This window comes from Cebus imitator, unplaced genomic scaffold (genome assembly GCF_001604975.1).
Source record: "Cebus imitator isolate Cc_AM_T3 unplaced genomic scaffold, Cebus_imitator-1.0 Scaffold208, whole genome shotgun sequence".
Lineage (NCBI taxonomy): Eukaryota > Metazoa > Chordata > Mammalia > Primates > Cebidae > Cebus > Cebus imitator.
Genome location: NW_016107523.1, coordinates 1724142 through 1747922, shown reverse-complemented (window position 1 = coordinate 1747922; position 23781 = coordinate 1724142). Strand labels below are relative to the sequence as shown.

Sequence of the window (23781 nt, the reverse complement as noted above, 5' to 3'; positions counted from 1 at the left end):
ATATTTTATCATAAAAAAAAAAAAAATTTGAGAAAATCTACTCTCTAGCACAGGAAAATAAAAGAGATCTGACTGGGTTGTTCCCTACAGAGGCAAATTGCTCTTAGGGTGAGTGAAGAGGGCCAGAAGAGGTACTGAACCAAAGGAACCCCGCGGAGAGTCAGAGCAGCTAAACACAAATGACTCTATATTATCTACTTAGGGATCTGAGGTAGTGGCTATACAGAAATAGAAGTAGTGAGAACAGACCATAAAGGAACTGAGATACAAGAGGGGAGAGGGGAGAAGAAAGAGGGGAGGAGAGAAAGAGAGTAAAATACTTTCAATCCTGTGGGCTCTACCACAAATAAACTCTGTGACTATGGCTAAATTACTTGACCTGTCTGGGGATTTCAGTTTCCTGATAAGCAGAGAGAGAAGTGTAGATTATATTACTTGGAAACCACCTTCTATCTCGCACATTCTGATAAAGTTTTCCTCATGGTGACCTCCCCAAAGTCAAATTTTAAATTATTTTGGTCTCTCTTTTGAGATCCTCCAATGATTTTTCTATTTCATTTAGAAGGAAAACTGTGATATTCTAACAAAACTCCTTTGTTAACAGATATCTGTCCACCTCCTAAGACTCATCTGAGGTAATTATATCCCATTTTCCTTCCTGCAGGCAGACAGACTTCTTTCTCTTCCCAATTATCCTCAAGATCTTTGCAGAAGTTACACCCTCTCACTAGAAAGTGCTTCTATTAAGACTTAAAAAAAAAATGGTTAGCTTTCCCTTGATTCAGTACGTTCATATTACACACAATTCTTCATAAATGCTCTGCAAGTCAAGTTTTTCTAAACTAGCATCCTGCCACCCTCAAATCCTGCCTGTACATTATTCATTCTTGATTTCACAATCCAAGTTTACTTTTTGGCAAATTATCATGACCTCAAACTATTTCATTTATTTTTCCATTTATTGCCTGCTCCTTACCATGCACTAGAACACTAGAATGTAAATTCCAAGGCAGTGGTTTTGCCTACCACCCTCTATATTCAGTATTTAGAGGGTATTTGGCACATAGTAAGTATGCAGTAAGTTTTAGTTGATGAATGAAAATGTTATTGCTAGATTAGAATAATTTTGTATTTTTTATACTCTAGAAATGATTACTGTTTATACAATTTTTTTCTTCATTATAGTTTTCTTACAGATCCACAATATTTATACATATTTATGGAGTATATTAGATACTTACTTTCAACATTTGACTCATATGATAGATTCAACATTTAAACATCTGAGTTTTCATGTGAGTTGCTTTCTGCTATTAACTATAGTAAATATTTCTGAATTATCACACAAATTATATAATAGAATACACAGTTGTTTTTTTTTTTTTTTTACCATGTGGCCCTTTTCACAATTAAAATAATAATTAATGAGTCATGGTCATCTATACTGTGTCAGGCATTATGTTAGGAATTTTATATTTCATCCCTCTAATGATTCTGAAAAGCAGACATTTTGATACCCAGTTCACAAATGAGGAAATTTGGCTCAATAAGCTTATGTAACTCACCCGAATTTATACAGTTGGCATGGGGCCAAACTAAGTTTTAAATTTAAGTATCTGGCTCCACCGTGATTTTTCCTTGTCACAATCCTTGAGCCTAACAAATATCTGCAGTATTAGTATTTCACATGTCAGTGTTTATAGGTTCTTGCTAGTACATAAAAATAATAGTTATGATTATAGCTACTAATTATTGAGTGCCAACTGAGTTAGGCAATTTACTCACATGTTAGTTTCAATCAACAGTTCATACATTCAAGTGAGGAAGTATAATGACATAAACATGATAAAATAGAGGATTATATTGACTACTGAGTTTCCCAAGGCCATACAAAATGCCACTGTGTAGGCTCAGCTCCAGGCTTCACCTCCAAATCAATACTACATACCAGTTTCCTTGGCCATAAATCAATGTTATATTTTGTTCTATTGTTTCAAGAAAAGTACATGTAAACTCAGGCCTTTCTATTCATATAAAAGGCTACTGGTTCAAATATTTAGTAATTCCAAATTCTAACAGATGCCTTCCAACTACCAAATTAACACAGTTTGTTGGCTACATTATAAATTTTGTCTTTTCAATAATAGTTTTGCACAGTTTCATCTTGCATCTGAATCAGCTAGAAAGAGCTAATGTGATGAGCTGATTCTACTGTCTTAATACTATATGATTTCAAGGGAAAATTGTTTCAAATTGTCATTTTCAATATTTATAACTGACCACAATACATTAAAATTAATAAAGTTTAAGGTTGTTAAAATGTATATTAAACTTGAAGCTAAATTAATTAAAATGACTAATAAAAATAACCTCTTCTGTTAGAACAAGAAAAGGGCAGACTATACACGATTTCAAGTAATGTAGCATTTCTTTCTTTTTCCATTTATTTGTTTTGTTTTACTTAGTTGTTCTTTTTTTTTTTTTTTTTTTTTTTTTTTTTTTTTTTTTTTTTTTTTTTTTTTTTTTTTTTTTTTTTTTTTTTTACCTTCATCTCTTCAACTGCTGTCTGTAGTTCATCTGGAGTTTTATATTCAAAATCTCTCTCAAGGTACTCTTCTTCAGCTTGTGTCATCCATTCATGCATCTCTGATAGATCTTTCTGAAGGCTTACAGTTTTCTCCAAACCTCCCTTCAAAGCTTCCTTTCTGGCATAGACCTTCCATAAAACAAGAAAAACATGATTATTGACAGTGATGAAACATTATTATATTATTTGATCAGTATGTAAATAATAGAAAACTTAGTAAAGAAGTTAAAAGCTTATATGCTTTAAAAAATAACTCATGGGGTTCAGATACACTTAATTTCCCATGAGTGTGAAAATAAGACATGTCTATTTATTTGGCATACTTAATGAAAAGAACATGTTGCCCTATGATGATAATTTAGCTGTTTGTGTGACAATGCTTTTCTGTGAATAGGAAAAAAAAAAATTTTTTTTAAATATTGTGTTTCAGTTGGAAACTTAATTTTATTGGCATACATAGAAATAGTCATTGTGTTCTTTGGTAATGTTTTACTAATTTAAGTATTCTAAGAACTTTGTAATCATGTATCTACAGAAAACTCGCATAAATTAAAAAGAAAAAATGAAAAGTGCATAAAATACATAGTTTAGTAATTCACAGAAAGAAGGTAATATATGGTCATATACATATGTAAAAGATAATACCATTTATAGTTAAATAATTACAAGTTGAGAATTAATGCATTTTTACATGGAAGATAGGGAAAATAATAATTAATAAAGAGCTCATTTTGGGCAGGGATGTGGGAATATCAAAGGGTTTATGCTTGTTGAGGGAAATATTCAACACAGTACAACCTTTTAGATAGTAAGATGGCAAGGTATGTTAAAACATTATTGTCCACAAATCCGAGTCAACTATTTCATTTTCTGAGTGAATCATGCCAACCAAAGTGTAGAGAGTAACATGTAGTGTTTAATTCAGCTTTAAAGACCCAACATTTTGAAAACAAACCCAAAGATGCTTTCTTGGGACATTAAATTATGATACATGCATACTATGGGATACCGTGCATCACTAATACATCTTTACTGAAATAAAAAGTGGCTCAATATAAAATTTTAAGTGTAAAATGCAAGTTGCAACAGAGTCTGTTGGTGGTTATAGAAAATGTCTGCTATTTAAAGTCTCATACATTTCTGAAAACTAAGACTTTCTACAATGGATTCCATTACTCATTAACCAGAAAAGTGCAAAACTTAAAACATCTAAAAGAAAATCAGGCTGGGTGTGGAGGCTCACGCCTGTATTCCCAGCCCTTTGGGAGGCTGACATCGGTGGATCACGAGGTCAAGAGATCAAGACCATCCTGGCCAACATAGTGAAACCCTGTCTCTACTAAAAATACAAAAATTAGCTGGGTGTGGTGGCGCACCACTGTAGTATCAGGTGCTCGGGACGCTGAGGCAAGAGAATTGCTTGAACCTGGGACATGGAAGTTAATGTGAGCCAAGATCACACCACTGCACTCCAGCCTGGTGATAGGGTGAGACTCCATCTCAAAATAATAAATTAAAAAAAAAAAGAAAAAGAAAATTATATACCTTGTAACAAGGCACTCTATATTATTACAATTATTATACATAGTGCTCACTTTTACTTTAAAAAGTAACTCTATTCAAAAGACTGTATTCTCTCTGGTTTAAACGGCATTCTATTTTTCAAGTTACAGAGCTTTTTCATAGTATTGTTTTTATATATAATGCATAGTTTTAGTAAAATGAAGCTTTCATGGTACTTTGCCCAATGGTACATATGTGTAGAAACACCATCACATTGATTTTCCTTATAATTTACAACTATGTTGAGCCTAATGTAGGTAATACTCCATTTTAGGTTCTTTATTTACTAGGTAAATGTCGTACCTGATCTATTAAAATGTAAATAAGTGTTTCACTCTGAAACATCTAGCACAATGTGTCTTGCAATTGTACTAGTAACAGTATAAATATTATTTTGTGTAGTCAATGAACCTATAATAAACTTAAGAAAACATGCTGCTATTTTTGCTATTTTATAAATTTAAGAAAACATGCTGCTAAATTTCTACTTAGTTACTCTGCTCTGTTATAATCTTTTAAGACAGTTGGTAAAGCTACAAAAACCTTAGAGGGACTAATGGAATCTCAACAAGACTTGTCATAAAAACTATATACACACATACATTTCCCTGTGTGTGTGTGTGTGTCTGTGTGTCCACGCATGTGCGTGCAAGTGTGGTGAGATACTGTTGGATCCTGGAGATTTTGTAGGTAAAAACAACAGCATTTAGTGATAGATTTGATGTTTGGCTGCAAGAAAAATACAGAAGAAAAGAAAATCTCAGGGGATTTGGCTTGGATAACTAGAAAGATGGAGTTGCCAATTTGTATTAACAGGCAAATTACTAGGGTAGTAGGCTGGAGTGTACATCAGGAATTTTGTTTTGACATGTTAGATTTAATACGCTTATTATTAATCCATGTGGAGGTGTTGAGTAGGTAAATGAGTATGCAGGTCTATGATCAATAGAAAGGTCCAAATTATTTTTAAAAATCTTACAGCAGGAACAATTTACAGATTACATTTAAAACCATATAGCTTGATAAGTTGACCCAGAAAAAAAAAAAAAAAGAAAAGAAAAAGAAAAAAGGAGTCCACAGACTGATCTCTGGAACACTTCCAGATTTAGTGGTAGGTCAATAGAGCCACAAAGGATATTGACAGTAGTCGGGGAAAACTAAGAGATAATTAAGAAAGAATGATGATACAGAAGCCAACTGGATTTACCGATTTAGTGATGTGAAGTCACTGGTGACTCTGAGAAAATTTGCTTCAAGAAAATAGTGAGGATGACACTTTGATTTAGCTCTCTTAATTGGCATCAAGAGAGAATGGAAGGAGCCAAATGGAGAGAAAGGAATTTCTGTAAAGGGAAACAGAAATCGAGTGGTTGCGAGACAGATTACTGTCCAATGTTGGATTCTTTAAATGACAGGAGATATTGCAGAATAATTCTCTACTGATGGGAGGGATGAAAATGATGGGAATGGTGTAGCATAGGGAAGAAGTAGGAGGCAGAGGGCTGTTCATTAGCTGGTGTAATGCCTTTGTGCAGAAAAAAGGGAAAGGAATCCAGTACATAAGTGGAAAAGCTGGCCTTAGACAAAAGCACAGAAAGATAATCTATGTTAACAAAGGAAAAGTAGAGCCTATGAGCTTATATGCAGGTCAGTGGGAGTACTGCAACTTCTATTTTGATTGCTTGTATTTTCTCAGTAAAACAGGAAGCTAGTTTTTGCAGAGAGTAAGAGGGAAAGACAGACTGTTAGAGAAGTCTATACTGAGCCAGAGAAAGACAGTGATCTGCAAGCTGCCAGAAAGCCATCCACTGAACCTCTAAATCCCATTTATTGATAACTATTTATTATAAATTTAAAGCCACTAATAAGTACAATATATAACCATATATTATTTAGAAAGTATACATGTTTTATAATTTTATATATGTAGGTTTCTATTTATTCTCTATTTTACTTAAAAAACGTGCGTAATGATTACTCTATGTTAGATGAAGCTCTAAACACCTGGAAAGGATGAACTATTATACATTTATTATGAATTCGGCATTAATATTATCACATTTTAAAGATTGGGAGACTGAAGCACAAAGAGATTAAACAACTATTCTAGAGTTACACGGGCAGTTTATGATGTGGATAGATTTAAACCCAGGCAATCTGATCTCACAGCTTCTGGTCTTACACACTGTTCCTTTCCATCCACAAAAAAAGTATTCTCCAGTATTTGACCATGTGTGTCTGGTTTATTTTACTTAGCATACTATCCTCCAAGTTCATCTATGTTATTGCAAATGGAAGAATTTTCTTTTTTAAAGCTAGATAACATTCCATTATATGCATATACCACATTTTCTTTATTTATTTGACAATATACATTTAGATTGCTTTCAGGTCTTGGCTACTGTGAATATTGTTTCTGTAAACATAGGGGTGCAGATACCTCCTTGAGATGCTGATTTTACTTCCTTTGGATATATATCCGGAAGTGGGATTGCTGAATCAAACGGAAATTCTATTTTTAATTTTTTGAGGAACTTCCATTCTGTTATCCAAAATGGCTGTATCAACTTACATTCCAACCAACACTGTACAAGATTTCCCCTTTCTCCACATTCTTGCCAACACTTATTACTTTTATTTTATTTTGTTCTGATGATAGCCATTCTAACAGGTATGAAGTGGCATCTCACTGTGGTTTTTAAGTGCATTTTTTTGGATGATCACGATCATATCTTTTCATATACCTGTTGGCCATTTACATGTATTCTTTAGAGAAATGATTATTCAAGTCATTTGCTCATTTTTAATCAGGTTATTTTTTAGTTTTATTTTTTTGATAAAGTTTTAGAAGCTCCTTACATATTTTGGATATTAATCATTTGCCAGATTTATGATTTGTGAATATTTCTTCCCATTCCCTAGAATCTAAAATAGTCAAACTCATAGAACTAGAGCTCCTCAAACATGCTAAGCCCTCTCTTGCCTCAGATGTTTCCTCCACTTCATTTTCTACTCAAAATTCCTTCACACAGCAAATTGTCAAGTTCTTACTACTCAGATATCAGTTTTAATTTTGCTTCTTCAGAAAATACTTTCCTGACTACCCAATAGAAAGTAGTTTTCCTGGTCCTGTTACTCTCATTTAAAGGGTTCTTACTGCTACATTTCAGAGTGTATGGCAAGACTTAAAACCAGGCATTGTTGTGATAATGTGTTACTATTTACTTTCCATTTTCACCACTAAACTATTATCTCCATGAGAATAAGAACAATGTCTACTGTAGTCCCCACTTATACTTGATAATTTAAAAAAAACAGCTAGAGTGTAGATTTTTCAAAACTTAGATACATACCCTTTAGAATTTAATCTTAACCATTTTATACATCCAAAATTAGATCATGGGATATGAAAGCATCCTCAAATATATCAGATATTTGGTCAATTTTGTTCCAAATTATTTATGTTTTTGCAGATATTGGCATCTAATGACAAATAAGGAATTATCTTTAACCCAAGAGAGTATATCACACCCTTATTTTGTCTGTAGATAATTGCATAATGCATAGATTTACACTTCCTTTCCATTCTCTCTGGAACAATATTCACATTTGGTTTCCTTGTTTTTCCTACATGGTCTTCCTCTTCTCCTAGAGTACATGGTTCTTTCCTTTCACAATCTAACTCATTTGGCTACAAAGTCAGAACATCGCCAGAGCGATACTCGATGGGAAAGCACAGATATATAAACTATTCTAAGATTAGAAAATGAAGATGAGAACATAGCTTGGATCTATAGCTTTTTTGTTATGCCACACATGAATGTGTTTAAAATATTTCTCTTGAACAACAAATTCTTAGTACATATAACAGATATAAGGTCTTAAGAAATTGTGAGAGTAGATAGGCTTTAAAATTGTACTTCTATAAAATGTAAAAACATTGAGATTTTAGTAATATTGCTGGTTTTATACTTTTTTTTTAACTGTTGCTTTTCCCTAGGTTCTATATAAACTGGTGATGTTCTTTCTATTCATCCATTAAGAACATTCAACAAAGAAAAAACAAATACAACTCTTCTAGCACTGACTTACTTCAGGAGAAGAACGTGAGCTAGCTGATCCAGGGATATCTCATCTGTGAATTAGTAGAATCAATGAACTTTGTCAGTGATTATATTAGCTGAGTTATTTGCCTTGACTTTTCCTTTTCCTTTTCTTTTTTTTTTTTTTTTCATTTTCTAACGTAGCTTTTGCCTTTTGACATTACTTCTTTTCCATTTTGAAAGTTTACTTAGCAATAACAAAAGACCAACTGCCTCTAACACATAAACTGAAATTCACTATTACTTTCCAAAAAGGTACAGTAGTTCCCCTGTATCTGTGGAAGACATATTTATACCAAGACCTCCAGTAGATGCTTGAAACCATGGATAGTACCTAATCCTATATACACTGAGTCTTCTCCTATTTATACATACCTATGATAAAATTTAATTTATAAATCAGATATAGTAAGAGATTAACAGCTAATAAAACAGAATGCATTATCTATCTTTCTCTCCCTCTCAAAATGTCTTCTTTTACTGTGCTTACCGATTTTAGGATTGCAACTGACCACACGACTTTGAAACCATGGAAAGCAAAACTGCAGATGATCAGGGACTAACACATTGGTCAACTTAAAAGTATTCGTTGCTTTAGTTCAAAATTTTATCTTTTGAACAAGAAGTATTTGATATGTACTATTTGTGAATATATCTTACTACCTATAATATTCAAATACAAAATAGGTATATTTAATATTATTTTATTAATCAAATAATTGATAAAATATTCTGCTGTAGAAAATTGAGGAACTCAGATATGACTGTAGAGTTATTTTGTGTGCTTTTTTTTTTAATTCAACTATTCTTAACATTTACTGAATCTTAATTGTTATTTAAAAATAAATGTAGGCCAGGTGTGGTGGCTCATGTCTGTAATTCCAACACTTTGGGAGGCCAAGGCAAAAGCATTGTTTGAGACCAGGAATCGAGCCTGGGAAACATAGCAAGACCCTGTCTCTACCAAAAAATCTGCCAGGCATGGTGGTACATGCCTATAGTTCTAGCTACTCAGGGGAGCTGTCATGGGAGAATTGGTTGAGCCTAGGAGGTCGAGGCTATACTGTGCCAAGTTCACACCACTGCACTCCAGCCTAGGTGACAGGAGACCCTGTCTCAAAACATAAAATAAATGTATCAAAAATGCCAAACTTGAAAATGTTAATCAGAAGTAAACATTATTTACCCTATTTCTACATACACATATATTACCGATTCATTTTATTTTGCACCAAATATCTCTGTGTAATGTATTTTTCTTAATCCTCTTATTATTATACATTTATATTCTGAAGAAAACATTGATAGGAAATAATGACTAAGTATAGGATTTCAGCAGGGCACGCAGGGCACGGTGGCTCAAGCCTGTAATCCCAGCACTTTGGGAGGCCGAGGTGGGTGGATCACGAGGTCAAGAGATTGAGACCACCCTGGCCAACATGGTGAAACCCCGTCTCTACTAAAAATAAAAAAAATTAGCTGGGTGTGGTGGCGCTCCTCTGTAGTCCCAGCTACCCGGGAGGCTGAGGCAGGAGAATTGCTTGAATCCGGGAGGTGGAGGTTGCAGTGAGCCGAGATTGCACCACTGTCCTCCAGCCTGGGGCCTGGTGACAGAGTAAGACTCTGTCTCAAAAAAAAAAAAAATAGAATTTCATTTTTCAGTATGGTAGTTGTGTTCAAGATAGTCATTTTACCACCATAATAAGATGAATGTGTACTATTTAAAATATATACTATGAAAATATTTACATATGCCAGGCAAAAGATTAATTTGCCAGAATTAATTGTGCTTTAAAGCAACAACATAGGAACAAAGCCTTAAACAAAAGTAATGGTGAAGGAAGACATTAGGAAATCTTAGTTAATTACACTGAGGCAAGGCACAGTGAAAGAGATTGTCCATACCTGTTGGCACATGTGATCCCACTGGTTGTTAAGTTCTTTGAGTTCTGCCTCAAGTCTCAAAGCAAACTCTGGCTCTGATTCATTCTTTATCTTCTTCCCACCTTCATTGACACTGTTTAGACTGGGCTGAATTGTCTGAATATCATTGACTAAAAGCTAAGAAAATAAATCAATTTAAGCCAGCTGAAAAAATTACTGCCATATATTAGATATGCAACATAGCTAGAAAATGTAAAATTAGGGCTCATGGCATTACATATGGATTTTTGTCTTTTAAAATCTGAGATACATAGATATTGATATAGGCAGTTACATGACAGTCTTGCAAAAAATGTTCAATGGTTATTATGGCATAAATGCAGCAGGGAATTATTTGTATTCTACTTAAAAACAAAAGAAAAGAAATTTAATATTTCTGGTTACAAAAACGTGTGAAAATGGCTTCATACTTTACTGTTTTTATTAGTGTTTTCATTTTCAAACACAGGATATTGCGGAAATTGTTTATAGCATAATGGGTGTGAAGGTTATTTGTGAGGTGGATTTCCTTTTTTTAGCTTGTATTGTAAATAAAATTCTTTAAAGAGCAAGATTATTTTCTTCATGTTGCATGACAATAGTATAATGAATATTATTTCAAAACCGCATAATAGTACAGTATGTCATACATGATGAGAACAACAACACAGTATGAATAATAATTTGTCATAAGAAATAACAAGTAGCTCAGTGGATTCTTCACCTTTAAATTATACTGCATTTTATAGTAAAATAATGTTATCAAGTGAGGCTGAGTCAAAGGCAATGTTTTGTCAGTTTCTCACTTAGTCCAGGGTTTCTCAACACTGGCACTTCTGACATGTTAGATTGTGCAATTCTTTGTTGTAGAGGGATGTTGTATGGACTGTAGGATATTTAGCAGCATATCTGTCCTTTAACTACTAGACACCAGTAGCATCTAACCATCCCTACCTGCCAACCCAGTTGTGACAATCCAAAATGTCTACAAACATTTTTTTAAAACTCTGCTGAGGAGAGGAGGGCAAAATTCACCCTGGCCATAAAACACTGATCTAACCAAATAATATTCATATACAATTATTCATATTAAAGACATCATATAAAAATCTTACTCTGCACTGTTTCAGCTGCTTTTTTAGAATTTCTGAATCCCCAAGGGCAGGCCATTCCTCCTTCAGAAAAACATCAACTTCAGCCATCCATTTCTTCAGAGTTTGTATGTGATTCTGAAATGTGACCCATTATAAGGCATGATTAGTGTGCTGATTACTTCTAACACAATTCATCATCATGTGATGTCTAAACACCAGCCCTAAAACAATTCCCATGTTTAAAGGATGTCTCTAAGTAGCTCTTGAGAAAAATAATATTTTTACTAAGACCGCATTTTTATGGTCTACTGTATGAGCACTGGTGTGCGAAGTCTGTTATTGTTAAAAATAAAAAATTACTACCAAATGTGGTTTTATGATGTTACTCTCGAGAACATTAAATCATATCCCCCTCTAGAGAAATTTTAAGTTACAAAACAACTCATGAGAATACTAACAATGTGCCCTTACAGTACATAAAACAAACTGTGAACAATAAACTCAATGTAATCGTGTCTTTATAGCCTCCCTAAACCCGAACTTTCACAAATTGTTTTCTCTAGTTGACAGTTTAAATAGTCCTTCCAGTTGGGAACTTTCAGACTAAGATTTTGTCATAAAGAGAGAGCTTTTGCTTTTATTTAACAGTATGAAGTAATGATCAGGTAAAAATCATCATCTTTTATCATTTACAAATAGCCAATACCTCCCACCTATGATTCTTTCCCATATTACCTTTTGCTTCTGCTGTTTTCTCACTTATAAAAAGTATGATGCAAATATGCTGTCTACATGTGTTATTTTCCTCCATTTTACTTCAATTTCTATTGAAAATATGTACTCAATAGAAAGTTTCCCCTTTAATAGGATTATTAATAATTTTTAAAGTGTTTATCTAAATCAGATAACTTCAACATCATCACCTTGCTATCATCTTTCAAGTCTACGTTTCCTCTTCTTCCACATCTTCAGTGTCCTTGTTCACGTCTTACTATTGACTCCATCACTGTATTAGCTCGTTTTGATATCTGCCTCAGACTTACCTCATTCTAATTATTGATCTACAGTGATGCCAGTAATCTTCTCCTCTCCTCCTTCATCTTGTGAGGGTAGTGTTTTGAAAACACAAGTGGAATCGTATATTTCCCTTTTTAAAATAATCAATAGCAGTTTTTCTCACTACATTGTTGCTATTGTTATTAGTCTCATCACCATTAGATTAAAACCAAGATTGTAAAACGTGGCATCCAAGGCTATTCACTGTCTACTTTCAAACCATTTTTCCAACCATAATATTTTATTAATCCCCAGATATATTATCTCCCCAATGTTGAACTTATTCCAGTTAATTGAAAATGCCACTACTATGCTTTGTCAAGAACTCTTTCTTTGTCACTATTAGCTAACTAAATTCTACCTATTCAATGTATAGCAGAGATAACCTATGTGCCAATCATATTTCATAAGCCTTTTTTTGAGTTTGTGTTGGATCTCCTTATTGTGATAACCTTTCCCATACCACTTATTTTATTTACTGTACAAGGCTGAGTAATGTTACGCTCAAGATGTCCACACCCTAATCTCTGAAACATGTGAGTACATTACCTAACATGACAAAAAGGACTTTGAAGATGTGAATACCTTAAGGATTTTGAGATAGAGAGATTATACTGGATCAACCAGCTGGGCATAATGTAATCATAAAGGTTCTAACTAAGAAGAAGACAAAACAAAGAATAGCACAGGGAGAGAAAGGAAAGAAGGAGAGATAGAAAGAAAGGGAGATGGAGATAGAGAGGGAAAGATGAATTGACACTGCACGATGTTACACTGCTGACTTTGAAGATGGACGATAGGGACATGAGCCAAGGAATGCTTCTAGAAGCTAAAAACGTAAAACGTAAAAATTTCTAGATGCTAAAAGCTTCTAGTAGTAAAACAGACTGTCTCTCTGAGCCTCGAAAACAGACACAGTCCTGCTGACACCTTAATTTTAGCCCACTGAGACTAATTCTGAACTTCTGACTTCCAGGACTCTAATATAATAAATTTGTGTTGTTTGAAGCCATTGAATTTGTTAGGAGTGCCATGGGAACTGAGTAAATAAATTACTCCTTCACTAGAAAGTAGGCTCACTGATGACAAGAGCCATGTAATTGTGCCCTCATGGGCCACTGGTCTTGGCCAATAAGGGATAACTTCATGCAGTATTTACATAGGTATGCATGTACACATATGTTTATAAATAAAGATATGCTATACATTAAATAATGTTTTAGGTTTGCTTAGTGTTTTGGTTTATAAAAGGTAAGGACAAAAGCTAAGTAGCTAGGCTGGAATTCAAATCTGGAAGCATCTTGTTGCAATGTTTTTCAATCATACCTTAATGTTTTCGACATTTCCTTCTCAGCATTAACATTTTTCACAATAAATGACCACTCAAGGTACACATTACTCACCTCATTAAATATTTTAGGCTTTCAGACCTTAATACAATCTTTGGTTTACTGTTTTTCTTTAGCTTGAGTGGTTGTTAGTATGGTGGCACTATTCAAACAAATTAAGTCAGTAGAATTTGGTTTGAGAAACAAGTGATGTGCTAAAATTTAAGCATATAATTACATATGAAATATGGTGATAAAGTAATTTATTACTATATATTACATATGTAACATTAATATACATAACATGTCACATATGATATATGATTACATTATATATAATGTATATATGTACATGATATATAATTCCATTATATGTGTATATGTGAATATACATTATATGTATATACAAATAATGTGTTTATGTGTATACATATATACACATATATACAGAAGCGAAAAATGCCAATAAAACAGATTCTCTTTTAAATCCTCCAAAACAGAAACAGTTCTGCTGACACCTTAATTTTAGCCCACAGAGACTAATTCTGAATTTCTGACCTCCAGAACTGTGATATAATAAATTTGTGTTGTTCAAAGCCATTAAATTTGTGAAAATTTCTTAGGAGTGTCATAGAAGATTAATACACCTACATTTCTCATACACATATACATATAGGAAATTATACATAATGGAATTTATATATAATACAATCATATGACTCTATCACCATATTTTATATATAATAGCACATGTAGGAAGCACAGCTGAATCATACATTTTTATAAGTGGCAAAACAGCAGAAACAAAATGTAATATAAGAAATAATCATATATAAACTATAGTTATATATATAAAATGGTTACATTATACATATGTATAAAGTATATACACATAACTGTTTTCTTGTTATAAGCTAAATGATTACCTATAACTTAAAAGACAACCAGACTAAAGGAATGATTGGTTCTGAAAATTATTCAACTAAAAGCATGTTTAATTCCTATTGGCATTAGTGAAAATAGCAAATTAATTCTAAAAAGTAATCTAAGAAAACTCTTATTCCTTTCTTAGAAGGAATAAGTAAATCACTATCCTTTGTAAAAGACTCATGTCTTCTCATCTTATCACTAACTTTGAAAGATGCTGGAGTTCAAATGTTTATGTACCTTTACAGTTTACAGTATATTGTTAGGGAAACAAATAAGTAAATAAAAATGAGTGTAGAAAGTAAAATCTTGAATTACCTGAATTTTTCTGAGTTTATTCATTTGCTCCTCTAGCTTTTGACAATGCTCAACCAGCTGGGAGGAGAGCTTCTTCCAGCATCCCTCAATTTCTTCAAATTCTGATTGATATCTGCGGCTAATTTCAGAGGGTGCTTTCTTTGACATCTCTTTCACAGTGGTGCTGAGATAGTTTAGGCCACTTTGTTGCTCTTGCAGAGAACTTTGTAAAGCCTCAAAAAAAATTTCAGTACATTTATACTAATTGATGATTAATAATTGATGAGTTTCAGTTAAATTTACTATACTTAAAATGAAATCTATGAGATTCAAATATGTAAACAAAGTAGATGATCTTATAACAGTTATAAACATCTAGTGGTAATTTAAATTTTACATATTACCCTAAGAGTAACTTGCATATCATTTAGTGATATTTTATTTAATACTCCATATGTATTTTTCTAAACAATGTCAAATGTATCTCAAAACTGTATCTTACAGAGCCAAAGAGTTTTGGTGGATATAATTTTGCTGATTTAAGTGTATATATTAATAACTGCATTTGTGATAAAGTTAATGGGATTGAAGTTAATTATACTGACCTTTCAGAAAAACAAACTCTAATCTCTCTACATAAAGCTATAGATAATAATATTGATATGTGAAATAGAAATACTTATTGAATAATCTAGGTACTTAATATTTTATATTTTCAAAAAATGTTATTCTGTTATGTAGAACTATGGTGGAATTCAAGTATAATTTTTCAGGAAATTTATAAAATTTATTTACACTTATTCTGTATAACACATACAATCTCTTATAGTAGGATGCCAAGTTTAGGCTTCCCCTATATAATATTTACTTAAATGTTGCTTTCTCTTTATAAAATAATAAAGGCTCATGATTAAAAGTGGAAAAAAGAGAACTACTAGGATTTTATATAACTTTTCAATTTTTTCTATGTATAGCTAAATATTAAATATATAATCATATTATATGCACACATAGACAGTTGTTCTTTCTCATATAATGTGACCTATAGCAACCAAAAATTTGGCAAACATCTAACTTTTATAGTTTCATAGTATTCTATGACTATTTCGTGGTAATTAATTTTTTTTGCTTTACTTTTTTAACTTCACTTTTATTTTACTTTTTAAAATTGTTCCCCTATGACTGATTATTTAGATAATATCTAGCATGTAACTACATTTTGAACTAGGTATTTTATTGTCAGCATTTGCCCATGTCATTGGATATTTTTCAAAAACAAAAATTGTAATGGCTTCTCTAGTTTAACAACTTCCATCATTAGCGCTACAATTTAATTTCTAGTTTTTCACTCTTGTAAATTATGTTTATCTCTAACTATTTATCTAGCCATCCATTCATCTATCAATCAATGTCCTATTTATCTCAAGTTCCATTTATATCTTTGAGTAGATTGTGATTATTTTTGTAAGATATAGACTTCATGGAAATTACATTAATGTACTTGTATGTTATTGGGATGCACTGAAGAGTTAACTCCAGTAAAATTTATATTGAATTTACATTTCCAGAAGTAAGAGAGAATTTTTTGTTCTTCACTTCCAAATCTGTACTTACATCATTTTTGTGTGTGAACACAATTTAGTATGCTAAAAAGATAACCCATTTTATGAATTTTTTTACTTCTTCAGTTACAATTTAAGTAACAATTATTCGTAGGATTATTATGCATATATATCTCCTTTTGAAGTCTGCGTTATTCAAGACTTTCTTCCTTACAGAAAAAAAAAATTTCTTGGTATCATATTTCTTCAAAATTGTCTCTGGTATTTTTACAATGTTTGTGAGTGCTTCCATTGATTTTTATGCTTCTCCACCTAAAGTTTTATAACATTATTATTTTAAAAATTTTCCAAAGTTTATGCTTACCCACATTTCTTGAACATTTGATTACATGTGGTTTTTATTTTGTTGTAACTTTGGGGAAAATGTTGAAACCTCATTTTTTTGTTAGTTAATACATATCCTGATAATATTTATGAACAATTATTTTCTTTCCTCGCTATCTATTTCACTGGAAATAGTTTCTTCTGCTCATCAAATTGCCTTTTCTTACGTGTTTTCTCCACTTTCTTTATTGTTCCAAGTTTTTTACTCTTATTTTTAAAAGTTTATTAGTTCTATTAGGCCACACATTTTTCCAAATAAACTTTGGAATCATTCTGCCAAGCATTAAAAACTACAACAAAAGAAAATAAATAAAGGTTAAACAGCTACCATTTGGTATTATAGTAGAATAAATATCTAAATAAGACACTATAGACACTATATAACAAAAGTTGTTTAAATATATATACCTTTGAATACATTTCCTAAAAAAATTTTAACACACAGAAAAAGATTCTATATGATAAAGTTAAAATTTGAATTTTTAAAACATTTTTCTTAAAGTACACATATTAGCTCTGAACTATAATATGTTTTCATGTCTAAAGAAACAGAAAACTATTGACTATATGATATACTATTTTAAAATTAATAGGAAAAGAATCTAAAATATTTTATAAATTATTTATTTCATTTCCCATATCAGTATTTTATCTTTGCTGATATAAGGATGTTAAAACATGTAGCTATTAGAATTCAACTTTCTCATTACAATATTACATAAAATTAACATTTAAATTTAAACTAATTTTATAAACACAACCAGCCCTCCATATTTGTGGATTCTGAATCGGTGGATTCAATCAACTACTAATAAATAATACTTGAAAAAACATAATTACATCCTTACTAAACATGTAAGACTTCTTTTATTGTCACTATTTCCTAAATAATATAACAACAATTTTTATAGTATTTACATTGTATTAGACATAAGTAATCTGGAGATGATTTAACATATATCGGAGAATGTACATAAGTTATATGCAAATATTACACCATGTATATAAAGGACTTGAGCATCTATGAATTCTGATATTCATAGGAATTCCTGGAACCGATTCCCCATGGATACCCAAGGATGACTATGCACTGATTTTACCCATCTGTTTGAGAGTTAGAGGAGTTACAAATAAAGAAGCAAGGGAGGTAAATAACACCATGGCTTTTCGAATAATCAAAATCAGTATGTCTGAAAATGCATGCTAAACCAAAAAGATACTTCATAAATAGATCATATCATTCTTTTCAAAAACAGCATATATATATACCTATATATATATATATATATATATATATATATCTCCATAAATAGAGAGTGTATACATAAATAATACTTTGAAGTCTCATTTTCCTTTGCTCAATGGGCAAACTACCATACTTGCCACAATTATTTAAATTCTAATATTATTTAAAGGTTACATCAATGTGATTGTTTGATAAATAAGAGGACTGCTTTATTGTTTTGACATTCAAATTTTCACAAACCTGCAATTCCCCGAGTCTCTGCTCCATGATTTCATACTCGGTGACACTGAGCTGAGGTATAGAGAGTTTGGTTTCTGATTGCTGGATCCATGTCCGGATGGTACTCATTGTCTCCTGATAGCGCGTGGGTGGCAAAGTGTCAAAAACTTTATCAAAAGGGAAAAAAGGATGAGAATCAATAAACTGTTTCACACTTTGCCATGTTTTCCTAAATTGTCAGCAAACTCAATCATATTACTATTTTCAAATATTAGCAAAATTAGAAAATCTGAAATGCATATTTGAATATAACTATGAAGATACATTCCTGTTACATGTGTTTGCCAGAGACCTTACATATATTACATTAAATTCACAAATCAGCCCATAAATTCTGTATTGTTTAATTCATTTATAAGGTCAGGAAACAGAAAAACAGATAAGGTCAGAACACAGAAAAACAGAGAAGCTGAGTAATTTGCCCAAGGTCATACAGATGGTATTTGGAGAAACCGAGCAGAGTCCAATTATATCTGATATTGAAAGGCTACTCTCTTTCTGTGCTATCATTTGCCTTTGGAAAAAAATAGTATCATTATTCAAAGCCCTTGATTTTTAAATTATATCATGTCATGTCTAATTTTACCAAAACAAAACCCATTTATGTATGCTTAGTATATGTATCAAGAGCTCTCATAATCATCCCATATATATTATCATTCTTAATTCTTATAATAAACTTGTGAGGTATACATTGTTAATCCCAATTGCAATCGAGAAAACAGGCTTTTAAGAGGCATATATACGTGTGTGTGTGTGTGTGTGTGTGTGTGTGTGTGTGTGTGTGTAGATATATATAAAATTTTACATGTATAATTATAATATATAAATATAAATATGTATATTAAGGAAAGTATTAGAGATACACAGTATGTATATACATACAAGTTTATATGTTTTAAAGTATATGTGTGTGTTTATATATGAAATATCACTTAAGTGGCTACACTGGCCATGTTGAAAGACATTAGACACAAGATTGAGAATGCTGCAGAGAACTGTAAATGATAAAAAGGGTGTAACATATTTTAGGGATAATCCAAAAGAAATTCTAGAATAAGGAATACAGTAAGTGAAAAATAAGAACTAAGAGCATGGGTTTAACAGCAAATTTGACAGAGGTAAAGAGAGATTTACTAAACCTTAAGATATCTCAGAAGTGGGCAAAGGACATAAACAGTCACTTTTCAAAAGAAGACATATATGAGGCCAACAAACATATGAAAAAATGCTCATCATCATTGGTAATTAGAGAAATGCAAATCAAAACCACATTGGGATACCATCTTATGCCAGTTAGAATGGCTATCATTAAAATATCTGGTTATGGAGAAACAGGAACACTTTTACACTGCTGGCGGTAGTGTAATTTAGTTCAACCATTGGAAAGACAGTGTGGCGATTCCTCAAAGATCTAGAAATATAAATTCCATTTGACCTAGCAATCCCATTACTGAGTATATACCCAAAGGATTATAAATCGTTCTATTATAAGGACACATGCACATATATGTTCATCGTGGCACTATTTACAATAGCAAAGACCTGGAACCAACCCAAATGACCATCAATGATAGACTGGACAAAGAAAATGTGGCACAAATACACCATAGAATACTATGCAGCCATAAAAAACGATGAGTTCGTGTCCTCTGTAGAGACATAGATGAATCTAGAAACCATCATTCTCAGCAAACTGACACAAGAACAGAAAACCAAACACTGTATGTTTTCACTCATAGGCGAGTGATGAACAATGAGAACATGTGGGCACAGGGAAGGGAACAACACTCACTGGGTTAGGTCGGGGGGCGGTGGGTGGAGGAAAAGGGTCGGGAGAGACAGTGTGGGGAAGGGAGGGTAGAGAGGGATAACACCGGGAGAAATGCCTGATGTAGGCAATAGGGTTGGGGATGGAGGCAGCAAACCACCACGGCATGTATGTACCTATGCAACAATCCTACAAGATGCAGGATGTGCACATGTACCCCAGAGCCCAAAGTACAATTAAAAAAAAAACATTTAAAAAATACTCATCACTGGTCATTAGAGAAATGCAAATCAAAACCACGCTGAGACACCATCTCACACCAGTTAGAATGGTGATCATTGAAAAATTTGGAGACAACAGACGCTGGAGAGGATGTGGAGAAATAGGAACACTTTTACACTGTTGGTGGGAGCGTAAATTAGTTCAACCATTGTGGAAGACAGTGTGGTGATTCCTCAAGGACCTAGAAATAGAAATCCCATTTGACCCAGCAATCCCATTACTGGGTATATACCCAAAGGATTATAAATCATTCTATTATAAAGACACATACACACATATGTTCACTGAGGCACTTCTTGCAATAGCAAAGACCTGGAACCAACCCAAATGCCCATCGACGATAGACTGGACAAGGAAAATGTGGCACATATACACCATGAAATACTATGCAGCAATAAAAAAATGATGCGTTTGTGTCCTTTGTAGGGACATGGATGAACCTGGAAACCATCATTCTCAGCAAACTGACACAAGAACAGAAAATCAAATACCACAGGTTCTCACTCATTGGCGGGTGTTGAACAATATGGACACAAGGAGTGGAGCATCACACACTGAGGTCTGCTGTGGGGAGCAAAGGGAGGGACAGCAGGGGGGGTGGGGAGGTCAGGGAGGGCTAATATGGGGAGAAATGCCAGATGTAGGTGACGGGGGGATGGAAGCAGCAAACCACACTGCCATGTGTGTACCTATGCAACAATACTGCATGATCTGCATATGTACCCCAGAACCTAAAGGACAATTTTAAAAAAAAGAACTACTGATTTGTGTGCATTAATCTTGTATCTGGAAACTTTTCTGAATTATTTTATCAGCTATAGGAGCTTTCTGGAGGAGTCTTTAGGGCTTTGGAGGTAAATGATCCTATAGTCAGCAAACACTGATACTTTGACTTTCTCTTTACTGCTCTGGATGCCCTTTATTTCTTTATCTTGTCTGATTACTCTAGCTAGGATTTCAAGTACTATGCTGAAGAGGAGTGATGAGAGTAACAGATGCATTTATTTGAATACTAGATGATTATTAATAAATAAAGGCCAAAAGAGACTTTATAAATAGCAGTGAAGTAAAGGAGTATTCAGTTACAAAGAAGCAAATGATTGCTTCTGAGATGTCGTTTCTGCAAATGATCTGGAAGGAGAGAGGACTATGGGCAGACACAAAGCAGTATGTTGGATGGATCATAAGCTTCATAAAATTTTTTTTAATTGCACTTGAACATGTCTCCTTTTTTACTTCTGTTTAATGAAAACTGAAACACTTCAGTTTCTGAACCATTAATCGTTTTCCGTATAACTTCTGATCGGTATTTAGGAAAAAGACTTGAAGTCCTCCCACTGAGAGCTAAACCAAAATTCCACTCTGTTCTGACAAAAGACAGAACTACTTATAAAAGTGGAAAGTGTAGAAAAAATTACTTCACAAAATTATAGAGATGATACAGGACATCAGGAAACAATGAAGAAATGTCCTACTAAGTGAGCTATATTTTCTCAAAGTTTAGTTTATCGACCAGTAAAATATAAGCTGTATTTTAAAAAGTTATAACCTAAGGTAATAAAGATTATTCATATACATCTTCTTTTCTTTAAGACAAGGTCTCATTCTGTCACCCAGGCACGATTGCTGTGGTGCAATCATGGCTCACTGCATCCTCGGCCTCCCGGGCTTACTGATCCTCCCATCTCAGCCTCACGAATAGCTAGGACTGCAGGCATGTGCCACCATGCCAGGTTAATTTTTTTCTATTTTTCATAAAGATGAGGTCTCCCTTTGTTCCCCAGGCTGGTCTCAAACTCCTGGACTCAAGCAATCCTCCTGCCTCAGCCTTGTAAAGTGTTGAGATTACAGGTATGGACCACCACACACGTCCTTTACATACATCTTAAATATGATTAAAATCACCTAACTTTTGCAATGTGTTTATGCTGTCATTATTTACATATTCACAGAATGTATTAATTCATTAACTCCAGTATTTTTAACAGTGAAGGTGTATGTTTAACATGTTTAAATGGAAAATACTAAATTTACAACCATTTCAAACTCACTGAGAATGCAATATTTTCCTCTGAATTATAAGCACTGGTTATAATATAAAGCTATAATTTTATTATAGTCATAATTCAAAGCTCATAGTTTTCCTTCAATCCATTCTCCAGCACCTAACAAAATTGAGGGTGGCTGATTAAATGTCAATTACTTCTGAGTGCCAAAGATGGGCAACATATCTGAGATGAGATCCTCTCATTTGCTACTAGTCTTCTATTCAACAAATCTTTATGATATTTATGGCAGGTATCTATGCTAAACGATCCAACAACTGAATTTCACAGTAATCGTTTCATATTGGTAAACTATAATTAAAACATACATATTTTCAATTCCTCCTTGCATGCTAACCTTCATCCTAAATTGGTTTTAAATTCATTTGAAGCTGATCATTTCAAATCTGTTGGAAATTCTTTTGTAGCTTTGTTTTAAGACATAGACTTCCAGAGATTAGTTTGGGAATCTGTTCATCTAATACAATTTCTGAGGCAAGCTGGAAAACAAAACAAACAAAAAATGCACACACCTACAAACATAAATATCGCAATTTCTTTTTATGCTTTTCTTATGTGGAATGTAGCAACACCATGTAATGACTGCAAGGATTGCTATCAAGGTTCAGGAAATGCTTGAGAAATTTGCAACTGTATAGAATATCTCATTCAAACCATGCATGCCAGTGGAGAATTCTAAATCTGTTTCAGATAAGTTGAAAGAAAAAGTCTTATGTAGAACCCAGTGTAGCCAAGGGCAAACTCAGTATGAGCTGGCCTACCTACTAGTCAGAGAGATACATGTAGATGCTGCCCTTGTGATCCCAACACAGGAGCAGAAATACATCAGCTCCATCTAGGGAAATTCACTTTTTTCTTTTTATGTAGAAATAGAGATTAATAATCCAACAGTTAAGTTTATCTTTACTGACTGCAATAAGACAATAAACATATCCAATATAAAAACCTACCATCTTAAAAGACGTCAATTCTACTGACATCCTTTGACTCAGCCCAGAATCATGAAAAACATGGCATGAAGATTTAACATTTAACCAATATATTGCTTATAAATATGGGTTTTACCTCAAAAGAAAGTATTCCTATGACAGTTTCTACTATTCTGTTGCTAAAGCACCATTTAAAAATGCAGATATCTTTTTAATGTTATTAGCGAAATATATTCAACAAAATGTAAATTAATATAAGTGATTGCAAGCTTGGAAGCACATGCTGTAAATTATTGGGAAATAAAAATGAAGGGCTCCTATTCTGTGCTACCATTTATCTTGAAAACTAAATATACATATATATATATTCCATTAATATCTAGA

At 32.9% G+C, this 23781-nt stretch overlaps 1 protein-coding gene across 7 annotated transcripts in view; it reads right to left on the bottom strand.

Moving 5' to 3' along the window:
- The window catches only part of DMD (dystrophin), a 2133401-nt gene that overhangs the window by 1384668 nt on the left and 724952 nt on the right, over positions 1-23781 (bottom strand). For all 7 annotated transcript variants that reach the window (XM_017548497.2, XM_037745683.1, XM_037745686.1 and 4 more), the window contains exons 22-26: positions 18311-18456; positions 14900-15112; positions 11292-11405; positions 10159-10314; positions 2546-2716 (exon numbers count right to left, since the gene is read on the bottom strand). In XM_017548497.2, the coding sequence (XP_017403986.1) occupies positions 2546-2716; positions 10159-10314; positions 11292-11405; positions 14900-15112; positions 18311-18456 (800 nt within the window). The remainder of the gene's footprint in view (positions 1-2545; positions 2717-10158; positions 10315-11291; positions 11406-14899; positions 15113-18310; positions 18457-23781) is intronic.